At 37.7% G+C, this 12,498-nt stretch overlaps 1 protein-coding gene across 8 annotated transcripts in view; it reads left to right on the forward strand.

Annotated features, from left to right (window-relative positions):
• SUPT3H (SPT3 homolog, SAGA and STAGA complex component) overlaps nucleotides 1–12,498 on the forward strand; it is a 467,896-nt gene that overhangs the window by 357,427 nt on the left and 97,971 nt on the right. For all 8 annotated transcript variants that reach the window (XM_044776797.2, XM_070514825.1, XM_070514824.1 and 5 more), the window contains 3 exons: nucleotides 3,134–3,209; nucleotides 8,591–8,703; nucleotides 9,485–9,592. In XM_044776797.2, coding sequence (XP_044632732.1) covers nucleotides 3,134–3,209; nucleotides 8,591–8,703; nucleotides 9,485–9,592 — 297 coding nt within the window. The remainder of the gene's footprint in view (nucleotides 1–3,133; nucleotides 3,210–8,590; nucleotides 8,704–9,484; nucleotides 9,593–12,498) is intronic.

The raw sequence follows: 12,498 nt of genomic DNA on the forward strand, positions 1-12,498 counted from the left end.
GGGAAGAGAGAGAAGTAAACAAAAATTCGCATAGTGAGCATATCTGAGTCATCCTCAGCATCATCAAATCCAGGTGGTGTCTCTGATTTCATCTTGAGCTCACTTGACTGTGCTGTGAATAGCATGTGTGCACTGTGTCATATAATATTCAGGGACATTAGTATTAGTATGAGTGCTTCCCAACATTTTTCATGTCATGGAACACATAGAAAATGAAAATATTTTTATGCCACACCAAAGTAAATGGACAAGGCAACTTGTAGCCAGATACCAGCCTAGAGATTCTGCTGCCTCAGCCTTGTGTGACATCCAGAAGGTAGAGGGGAAACACTATCTCTACACACCTGTGATGTGTTTGCAGCACACCCATGCACTATTAGGTCCACCACAGTTCCTACACTCTGCACTAGGTTATCCCCGGGTTGTGCCTTCTGTGCTGACCAAGGGCCTCACTAAATTCGTTTTCTCATGAACAGTTTGGGCAGGTTAATTATAGTGGCTCCATGATACATTGTAGAGAGACAGTGTATAGAGTTGAGAGGATTCCAAAGAAAAATACTGGAGTAAAAAACTACTATAGGTTAGAGACGGCTTTTTGTAATGAAAATAGGCTTGTTAGGAATTGGGAGTCCTGGGCTTCAGTTCTAACTTGGTCACCTTTTGGTAAATCACTTCTCTCTGAACCTCAATTTCCTTATCTTTAAAATGAGAGGGGTTGAACACTATAAGCTTTAAGCTACCCTCTAGCTCTCATATGCTGTGGTTTTGTACTGCCTCTAAGTCTTTGCTGTTAAGTTGGCTGCTTTGCGCTGTTTGCTGTGTGCTGGACACTTTGTAAATAGTTTCCTATGCACACCGCAGTGTCAGCTTCATGGGTCTCCTGAGATCAAAGGTTGCTGTTTGGATGCTAGAGGTATTGAAATCAAACTAAGATGCTCAATGAAGAAAAGAGAATAGACACTGCAGAGAGTGTCCGAAAGGAATGAAGCTAGCTGGACTAATCTACAGCCCTTCAATATCTTTCGCATGCAATCAGATGATAGGCTTTGCAGTTCAGAATCTTCCAAGTAGCTAAACGCCTCACTTAATTAAAGCTGGCAACTCTGGCAACCGTAACCTCTTAGGGTAAGTTTTCCTAACTTTCATTTCCAGGAATACTTATTGCGGATGTGTCAACTATCTAAGCATACATACAGAAGCCAAATCTTGATTGTCGAACTTGGTAGAAGAAAAGTTAGTGTTAAGAATCCTTTGAGGAACTTTCTTTTTCCGTGGTTGTCTGCGTCCTTTCTGTCTAGCACATGTTGGGTGGATGAGACTGCCTAGCTAGAGAGTAGCAGAGAAGACCTGGAGGGGTGCACAGATGATCAAGGCCTGGCTTCAGGATGGTGATAGTCATTCACCCTGATCATAGACTAAAATGGTGGCATTTGTTCATTCTACCAGTGTTTGTTGCTTATTTACCATATGTCAGATATGTTCTAGGAGCTAGAAATTCAAACCGGAGAGGTTCCTGCTATATATAGTCAGACACAGACAGACAGACAGATATACATACAGACGGACAGACATAATACATACATTAATGATACAATGTTATCAGTCTTAGAGCTTTTTCTAATAAACACATTAGTAACAGATTTGTTGTGTACAAAACACACAAAGTCTCCCTTGCTTCCTGTTTTTCATTAGCAAACACTTATTGAGTCATGTGTCAGATACATTAAAAAGGACAAAACTAAATTGTGCATTCAGATATCAAAAAATATTTCTAAGTACGTAAACATTCAGCCAATAATAGACCCTTAGGGAAACGTGATGTTTCCTTAACATGAGGGTACGTATGCACATATATATGTAGACATATATACATATACATGCGTGTGTGTGTGTGTGTCTGTGTAATATTTACTTGTCTATGTTCAAAAAGGATACTTGAACCTAGAGGGTAAATAGACAAGAGAAGTCTAGGTTTGTGTCACTGCATATGTGTGTTTGTGAGTATGTGGGAGGGCGGAGATTAGGAAGGAAAGGAGGGGGAGAAGCGAGAAAACAAAGAAGGGCAAAAAGAATCAGTGGTCTTAGAAGAAGCCACAGGAGTTAGTAAATTTTACGTTAACTCCCACCACCCCATCTATCTTTTCTGTATTAAGCTGCAGCCAGTACACTATTATTCACTCCAAAAACTGATTTATCATTGGAATTAAGTTGACCACTTACCCAAATCAAACAAAATGAAAAAAGAATAATTTCAGTTTGAAAAAATATAAAAATATCTACAGACATTGGAAGTGGTACTTATGTACTCCAACAACTATGATAAAGAAAACTTGCTGAAAGTCCTTCCAAAGCAGAAAAAAATTTTAAATCTCAGGGAATTTTTTCCTTTACTGGCCAGAAACTCATTCCAAGAAGTACTAGCCTGTCTCATTTCAAAATGCTTCCCTTGCCGAGGAAGCGGAAGCGGTCATATTCTTTCCCACCAAACTATGGGTGAGTTATAATTATCCTACCTCTTGTGGGACAATGAAGCGGCAACATCTGCTATACTGAATCCAAAAACCCACGGAGGAAACTATACCACACTGTGAATCATACCTGGACTCAGATTAAAGGATTTGTGTTGTGTTTACCTTTTTCTTTATTTTCTTTGCAATTTGAAATATGGATTTGTTAGCTCTGGCTCCATGTTCTGAGAGGAAATATATGGGTTCCATTTGTTGACTCCTATTTTAACATTGAAAAATCCCAGCTTTAAGGCAGATGGGCAGTAATAGTCAATAACAGTTTTTCTGTTTATCATCATCGCCTCACAGTTTTCTTTTTCTTTGAAAGGGGGTACAGTTAAGAAAATTTAGAAGTGCACAATCTAAGAAGTGAAGCCATTTCTTTTTTCTTTCACTATAGTGACCATAACAGAGGAGTAGAAAATGGTATTTTAAACTTTATTTCCAAAAGAAAAAAACTTCAAAACTACTACTTATAATTTCATGTATTTTGGTATTTATGTTGGTACTAAACTGTTTACCTAGAATAAGGAAAGGAAAATGGAATTCCAATTCTAAGTTTTAGCTGTGAAATGTATATTATAGTCTGCTAATTTTAAAAAACAATTTGTTTTTATCATTGTTAGAGAGCAGAAAGACAAACTCGAATTATGGATTCAGCTCAATATGCAGAATTCTGTGAAAGTCGGCAATTAAGTTTCTGTAAGTATGTGTTTAACTTTGCTTCATTATATGTTTAAGAGATTATGTGTTACAGATATACTCAAGTATGACACAATCTATGTGAACATGATGAGAAAATTTGACCAATTTGAGGAGAAATTGGTGAATTTAATGTATGCATACTTGTAACTGTTACAGAAACAGCCTCTGCATTGTCGGGGAGCCTAGAAAAGATTTTACCCCACTCTACTGTTTTGCAGTTAATAGTATTAAGAGATTTTAAAGGGTGCTAGTAATACATAGACAGCCAGTTAATTATTCACGTTGCTTTTAGTCAGAAAAATTCCATTTTTCTTAGTATTCCCATTTTACTTTCTTTCCCAGTTTCTTAGTCATGTTTACGCTATTGCTAATTATACTTGACCCATAATGGACTCTAGCAGTGGTCATGACATTTCAAAGCCCCTAATATTAATGAATACCAAATCTCCATTTATTTATGCATACTCATATTACCACAAAGGAACATATTAATAGTCTCTTCCATTTTTGTCTGTAACCTGCTATGGCATGCATTCAGCATTAGCCAAATTCATTAGTCCAAGCTCTTGGAATACTAATAACCTAGTGGTGAAATTAGTACTGTCCCATCACTGCCCACAGGCTTACTAAAAGTACATTAACGCTCATGATAAATGGTGGGCTAGATTTGTAGGGAAACGTCCTTACAGCAACAGTTCAGTGATGACTAAGACTCTGGGGGTAAAGGTCAAAGAGTAAGTGGGATGAAAAGTCCGGTTCAAACTCTGACCAAGTAGCACATGACCCTGGTCTGAGGGATTATAGACACAATGGTGTCTTTAAAGGAAAAGCTATTATGTGGTCACAATAACAACGTAGTTGATTTGGAAAAAGAAAACGAGAGCTTCATTTATAGATCATAAAGTGCAAATAAATGACACATTTCAAATAGTGCCCCATGTAAATGTCAGTAAAATATAGGAAAACATGTTTGGGAGATTTTTTTCCCTAACTAAATATACTTTGCAGTCTGACTAACAATTTGGCATCATACATCTGTGAAGCATTAAGTAAATGACACTTCAGATCATGGCAATTTCAGCAAATGAGAGGTTTTTGTATTGTAATTTTTAGGTTTAAAAATGGCATTCAAGTCTTTTATAAGTATAAATCTCCAGTTTATAAAGTAACACTTAGTGCTATTGAACTATTTTTTAAAATCATATTTTAAATTTAATTCATTTAAAGGAAAAGAAGTACTATTTCACACTAAACCATAAAGTCATTGAACTGTCCTATCGCACCTTTTGTTTGAAAGCCAGATTTTTATTGGCTCAGTTTTTTGTTTGTAACTCAAAAATAAACTGTATTAGATTAAAAATTAATACTTTCCCTTTCTGTATAAAATAACTGTAGTATAAACACTATATTCTTAATTTTTTATTTTCTTTAAAGAAGAAGGATTTGGGCACTTAAAAATATTTTTTTATATGGTACCCATAGGTGCTTCATTATGAAACCTTAGTGGGAGAATCTGTTTTATAGGCCAAAATGCTGTGGCTGGGAATGCTTAATCCAAGTGGTTCAGCAAATTCAGAACTGATTTCCCATCCTGGTCAGAGTGTTAGGCTCTTTTCATTCCTCTCCTGATAAATTACCAGGATATAGGGGTTGTGATCCAGCCATATGTGTCATCTTCAGTATTTGACCAGAGCATTCACTAATTGGGACTACTGGTACATTTTAAAATAACAAGTCTATAACTTTATAGGCTGAGGCTAAGTTGTAGAATCAGAACACTGATCAAATTCACCAATCTTTTTTTGGGGGGGGGGGGGCGCCGCGGTGGGAGATTAGCCCTGAGCTAACTGCTGCCAATCCTCCTCTTTTTTCTGAGGAAGACTGGTCCTGAGCTAACATCTGTGCCCATCTTCCTCCACTTTATACTTGGGACATCTACCACAGCATGGCGTGCCAAGTGGTGCCATGTCTGCACCTGGGATCCGAACCAGTGAACCCCGGGCCGCCGAAGCAGAACGTACACACTTAACCACTATACCACCAGGCCGGCCCCACCAATCTTTTGTTTTTATATTTATATAAGTCCAGATAGTCATTTCCCTTAAAGTCTTTTAAAATCTAATGTTAATATCAATGTTAATATCAATTCACAAAGCTTTAATTTAGTTTTAGTTTGGTACATCTTTCTCTTATCCTTTCCTGTCAACTTTTTGTTTTGTATGTGGATTTTGTAAACAAATGTCTAGATTTTCTTTTTAGTTAATTTGAGAGTCTCTTTGTATTTTAATTGATGAATTTAATTTATATGTATTTAATTCCTTAGACATTTGGGTTTATACACACCGCCTTATTTTGTGTTTTAAATTTAATGTGCTTTTTTATTTGCTTTTCCTCCTCCTCTTCTGTGTTCTGTCGGATTGGTTGGGTTTTCTTCATCCCATTTTTCCTCTACCAGTTTGTGGATTATATATTCTATTTCTTTTATTTTAGTTGCTATCTCTAATTTTTTTAATACACATCCCTGACTCAAAGTTTTTTAACTTGATAAGTATCTAAACATTCCTTCTCATCCTAATTTTGTTTTTCCCAAGGCTCTGTAAGGGCTTAAAGCACTCATTTTTGTCTTAAAAATGGCTTTATTTTGCCTTTGTACTTAAGTGATAGTTTAGTTGGGTAGGAAATTGTAAGCTTATTTGTTACAAAAAGAAATTTGTTAAAGCATGATTCTGTGGTCTTTTAGCCTCTTTGTTGGTAAGATTTCTGCTGTCTGCTTGTTCTGTATTTTCCCTATGGGAGAAACTAAGAGAATGAAGATATTGCCTCCAAGGCCTCTGGTATATGGGGAAATGAGCAGGCTGGCAATCAGTAACTGCCCAATAAATGTGTATAGAAGGAAATAAAGAAGGAACCTCTGCTATAAAAGGTTCCAGGCAAACCCATACCCTTTGAGGAAAGCTATTTTCAGTTAACCCAAAGAAAAGTGATTTTGAAGAGACTGAAGTTGCAGAAGAATTTCTTCAGACTGGAATGAGCATTACAGAGGGCCCTGAGGGAAGGATCAGGAATGGAAAGACTGGTGAAAAAGGATGAGGCAGAAATGATGAAATAGTCTGCAGTGAGAGAATGCAATTTTGAGATAAACTTGAATTTTGCTAGTGATCATTGATGAGAAAGACTAAAAAGAAGTGTGTAAGAATTAACTAACCTTAAATTTCCATATGAAATTATTATGTCAAGTTATTTTAATTCTAGCACAGACTGAAAACCCAAATAGTGTCAGCTGATAATCCAGGAACTTTTGACGTTTGTTCAGGATTCTATTTACATCATTGATTAGTTTCCAAGATTACCCTTTCTCCTGACCTATTGAGAAGAGGAGTGAAGGGGAAGGAACTCATTCATTGATACCCGCTCACCTCTTGATGGAAACAAACGATCATGACTAAGGGTACCTGTGCCTCTTTTGCTGGAACCAGCAATACCCTGGAAGGGTCCATCTCTGAAGCAATCCTTCTTCAGGTGACAAGGAGGGAATTAGCTCAGAGAATCTTCACCTGCTGCTGGAATAGCAGTAACCTAAGTGGTTTCATGGGACCTCTATGCGTCTTCTTGATATATAGAAAAGTTTGGGCCTTACCCGTTTATTAGAGAAATATATTTCATTCATTTGTTCCTTCAATCATTCATTTCTTCTAGAAATATTTATTGTGAGTCTGCTAATGCTAGGCACTCTTCTAGGGCTGGAGACACAAGGGTGGATGCACATGGTCCTTGTCCCTGCACTCTCAGTGCTTAAAGTCTAGTTGAGGAAGCTACTAATTCTGTGCTGAGGTAGACAGATCTGATGGAAGGCTAAGAACTATCCTTTCCCTCACTTTTCAAATAAATTGTTTAGAGCATGGTCACAAAATATCTGTTTCTGTGTTCCTAACAATCTGTCAAAGGGAGACATGAATAAGGTACATTTTATTGATCTTGCCAAATTGCTGCCTGTTAACTTCAACTTCAGACGTATTCCACAGATGTTAAACAAGTGTTTGTGAGCTATTGCAGCTTACTAGTTAGATGGAATGTTGCCTGTCAGAGAGCATTTGGAAGATTGGTTACTTTAGGGTGATAGCTTTAAGGAGGATTATCATAATTCTGCCACAGTTGACAGCTTTGGATATGTGCTTCGATAGCAGGACTTAATGTCTTCTATGATTTATTTAAAAGAAAACTCTTCTGTATGTGGAATCTATGAAGACTGTATCTATAAGGATCAAAACATCATGCTTTGAGTTACCATGAAGTGTTTTATGGACCTGTGGGACCAGATTAATCAAAAGAATAATCAGTGGATTTTTTTAAAAAGATTATGATGTTATACATATGATAAAATCTTCACTATCAGTCTTTTTCCTCTGGGTTACTAGTTAAATTAGTAATATCTAATGAAGGCCCCATGTCAGGTTAGACTCTGCTTAGCACTGGCAGTTTAGAGATAGAACAGAAGGTCCCACATGTGCTTGGTACTGTTCGGCATGCACAGAGATGTGACACATGGTGTTTGCCCACAAAGAACTTATAATATGGTTTAAGAAATTATAAGCAGACATGAAAGGATATCTGCTGATGTAAGTGTTCAATAAATGACGAGAGTGGGGAAGTATCCCTCTGGGCTGCCTGGGCAGGATTCATACGAGTGAAGAAGAGTGATGGGAGGGCATTCCATGGAGGGAAAGGAGCAAGGGCGAACATGGAGAGGATCCTCCTCCAGGCCAGGTGACATTTTAATAGGGAAGAATATAAAGGCAGGTTGGAATCAGAATGGATGGTTTTGAGAGTCAGGCTTAAGAATCTGAACATCTCTGTAATAAGGAAAATGTAACCACAGGCTTAGATCAGGCCAGATAGCAGTTTATTCTATTTAATTCTAAACTTGTGACTTTGAGCCTATTCTAGTAATAGGCATGTTTTGAAAGATATTAAAAATACAACTTCTCTGTGTTCCTTTTTTCATCACAGGTTCTTTGTTGCAGGATTTTCTTTCTACAAGAATAAATTAAAGTTACATCAAGCAACTCTTCTGAGTGTTGTTGTAACATAAGCTATGGCCAATGGTAACTTACTCTCACGCAGTATGAGAAATGCTAAACGTTAGTGGTTTCGTACTGTGTCATGTAGCATAGATACAAAATAAAGGGCCCAAGTGGATAAGGGATTTCTTGGGGCTAGAATCTCTGGACACTAGTAAAACTTGGAAAATGTTGCATTTTATATGCATTAATTTTCATATGCTATTTTCAAGAGAGATATTTTTCATTTTGTGATAGTAACATGCAGTATTAAAACACTTCAAAAAATAAAATTTCTGTACTTGTTTCTTTAATGGCTAGACAAGAAAGCTTCCAAGTTTCGAGACTGGTTGGACTGCAGCAGCATGGAGATAAAACCCAGTGTTGTGGCTATGGAAATTTTAGCATATTTAGCATATGAAACTGTGGCACAGGTAAGGATTCTAAGCTGTCATCGCAGGCCACACATGGCTGCTTTCTCCCGTCCCTGTGCATGATGAATTCTTCCACCTGCTGCTCTGCTGCAACTGAAAACAGCCATGAGTTTTCTCCTATGACAATCTTATTTTCTGAAATTTAGTTCGTTTATGTTTCTTTGCATCCTCAGTTCTGATGGGTATTGGGGTAAAAATGACTGTTTCTTGCAACTTTATCCTAACCAGAAATGGAATCCCTGCATACTTTTTCTCAACATTGAATTCTAAGTACACATCTGCCTTGTTTAGAGATTATTTTTGGACTTTGAAAAATACCTTTCTAGATATGTACAATCTGCTGAGGGCTTGCCAAAATCTGACTTTGAAATCATTGCCCTCTAACAGTTCCTCAAAGCATGGTCCTTAGACCACAAGCATTAGCATCTCCCTGGTTCTTGTTTGAATTGTAAATTCCTAGGCTACACCCCAGAGCAGACCTACTGAATTAGAATCTTGGGGCTTGGAGCCCAGAAATCTGTATTTTAAAGTGCTTCCCTAGTGATTATGAAATAAAGTTTGAGAACTACTCCCCTAGAAGCTCAGAGTATATCATATCTATTCATTGGTAGGTCCATTTACCAGTCATTGAAAGCATATGCCCGTGTCCACAATACAGATTTTTGGGCAAACAGTATTATCAATAACATTTGAAATGTATTGCTCTTAGTTTTGTCACTTTGGTGACATTGATGATTATCTCCAGCTATGTGACTTGATTTTCATTGCTCTGATCTCTCAGTTAGTGGATCTGGCTCTTCTTGTGAGGCAGGACATGGTAACCAAGGCAGGAGACCCCTTCAGCCATGCCATTTCTGCAACCTTCATTCAGTACCACAACTCTGCTGAGGTAAGTATCAAAATATCTCTGACACATCTGTGGACTTTTTCTCATGTCTGGTATTTACATTAGTAGTTCTCTGAAAAAGATTATGTAGGAGTTTATAGCCCTCAAAGAATCTTAGTGCATTCAACATTCAGATATTTATGAGCACCTACTCTGTGCCGAGCACTAACAATCCACTGAATACAGTGATTTTTTTCACCTTTTCTTTCCTTTATTTAACTTTCCTCACTCTTCGGTGAGAGAGGAATAATTGCAGAGCGTGTCTCATTCCCATGGGAGATGAACCAACTGGTTTAGGTAATTGAATAACATTGAGAAGTTACTTACTTCTTTGTGCCTCAAAGCTGAGAGGTTTATTATTATTCATATGGTAATAATTCCTGACATTTATTGATAATTTTACATTCCAGTTATTGATCCATCTCTAAACATGACTTCAAGAAGCATGGCTCCGTCTCTCCTTCGTGTTTAGATTGGCCCTATCCTGTGAAGATCACATCCCTTCTGATCCAGTTTATGTTGCTGAGATCCCCACCTGTGGGGACTACAAAGTCTTCTTGCCAACTTTAAGGCTTTGTGTAATAACTGTATACCACTTGAGGTATAAAAATTATTCTTTGTAAGCAGCATGTGCCTAAAAACCAGAAATGTAGTATCATCTATTGAATGAATTTGCTAATACTTGACCTTTTGTACTAATATAAACAGCAGTTTCCTATAATTCAATCCAGTGACCATAGAGAAGGCAGCAAGGAGGTTAGGTTAACATCTACATGTGTAACTGTAAAGTGAGCTTTGGATCAACTTGAGTGAAATATGTAACCTAAAAATGGCTAAGTCCCTTTGAGAATCTGACAAAAACTATAAACCCTTTCTCCATAAGCATATTTGCAAATTTTGCTTACAATTTCAAGTGTATTCAGAGACCCTCTGAAACCATTCTATGGATCTAAGGGATCTGTGAACTCTATGGACCCCAAGTTTAAGTATTTCTGCTATAGGACACTTAGAAAATATATAAAAGTATATGCCCATATAACATCTTGTTACAAGCCAAAAGTCTGACATCTTTTTATGCCCCTTGGAGAATCAAATTGGCTTGCAATCCAAGTAGAAATTAAAATGTTTGTGCCTGTTAAAAATTCATTTTTTTCTTGGAAAAGGTCATACATCATTATCAGTCAACATACTTTAAAAGTCCCTAAAGCTTACCCAGTTGATTAAACACTATTTGTTTTCTTTATGTTACAAACCCAAATTATGATGTCAAAGAACACCCTTTAAAATGTCTTTGATACATGTTCACTTTATGAATATGTGTATAAGTATGCTTTTCATTAACATCAGACAAATTTGATGTAACATTTCTAATTGAAGAAATTTACAGTGAACATAACAAGCCTAGTTTTCCCTTAACATTCAAGGGATTGCTTGCATGGCTAGGAACACTCTTTATTTCCCCCCCTTCTTGGTTCTCCAGGGTGGCCAAGCTGCCCTGGGCAACTGCTCAGCAACCACAGCCGCTGTTCCCAGCTACCCGGCAGTTAAGAAAAATGGCCTATGTGTGCTGGATTTCCAGGGCTCTCTGGGAGGTGGGAGCATGAGTGTCGGAAAGCATCCTGACTAAATATGTTAGTACAAGCCTCAAGCTTTTCCCTGGCCTGACAGACACCCCTCCTCCTATGTGACTGGTGGTCAAAGTGAACGTTCAGAGGGACTAGAAGTCTTCCTGCCCTTTGTTACCTGACAAAACACAAAGAGAATGGCCATTCTAAAGTAGTAATCTTACTCATCAACATTTCAAATCAGTGACCACATCAAGGGCCTGCTTTCAGGGCTTCACCAACTTGGGTACAAAGGGGGACTCTGAAGACTCATATCATCTGTATTCAGGGAGATAAAGCATTCTGTAAAACAAACATTCTGTAAAACAAGGACATAAATGAACAAGGAAACAGTTCAAGATAGTGGCATAGACAGAAGGTGCAGAGATAAAGAAAAAAACCTAATTACAGTCAGACAAGACTCAGAGAAGAAGCTGGGTGTTGAAGGAAAGATGGGACTACTTTGATGAGATCATAAAAATGGGGAGAGGGGCCGGCCTGGTGACGCAGCGGTTAAGTACGTACATTCCACTGCTAGGTGGCCCGGGGTTTGCCGGTTCGGATCCCGGGTGCAGACATGGCACCACTTGGCACACCATGCTGTGGTAGGTGTCCCACATATAAAGTAGAGGAAGATGGGCACGGATGTTAGCTCAGGGCCAGGCTTCCTCAGCAAAAAACAGAGGAGGACTGGCAGTAGTTAGCTCAGGGCTAATCTTCCTCAAAAAAAAAAAAAAAAATGGGGAGAATACTCCAGGCCTCAGAGGCAGCATAAGTATAATTGTACAAGCTAAAAACAAAAACAACTCTGATTAAAATATTCAGGGAAAGGATTCACTGAGGAGGGGTAATAAGTTAGATTAGAAAGTTAAGGCCTTAGACTCTTAGTTATTAAGGAAGAATTGAAGGTTTCTTGGCTAAAGGGTGATGAATTCAAAAGGGTGTTAAGAAGATCCAAATAGAGGTGCCACGTGCAGTGGAATTGGAATTGGAAACTCAAGGCATGGAGTTAAGACACAGTGCATTCTGTTTTACTAATTATCATTCTTGAGCACTAATCATATGAGCTGGTTAAGCTTGAGTTTCTCATATTAGATCAGCAAGTTTAATATTAATTCAAGTTAATTTTCTAGATCTTTTTTCTAACATGTGATTTATTCTCAGGAAGCAATGATCCCTAAGAGTTATCTTGTTTTTCCTGAGAACATCTCGTGCCAGATTCGCTTTATTCCTACTTATTTGATAATATTTCTAGGCAAGCAGATCAAAGAAATACTCTTGAAACCAACAGCTGAATTTCAGCAA

Source organism: Equus asinus, chromosome 8 (genome assembly GCF_041296235.1).
Source record: "Equus asinus isolate D_3611 breed Donkey chromosome 8, EquAss-T2T_v2, whole genome shotgun sequence".
NCBI lineage: Eukaryota > Metazoa > Chordata > Mammalia > Perissodactyla > Equidae > Equus > Equus asinus.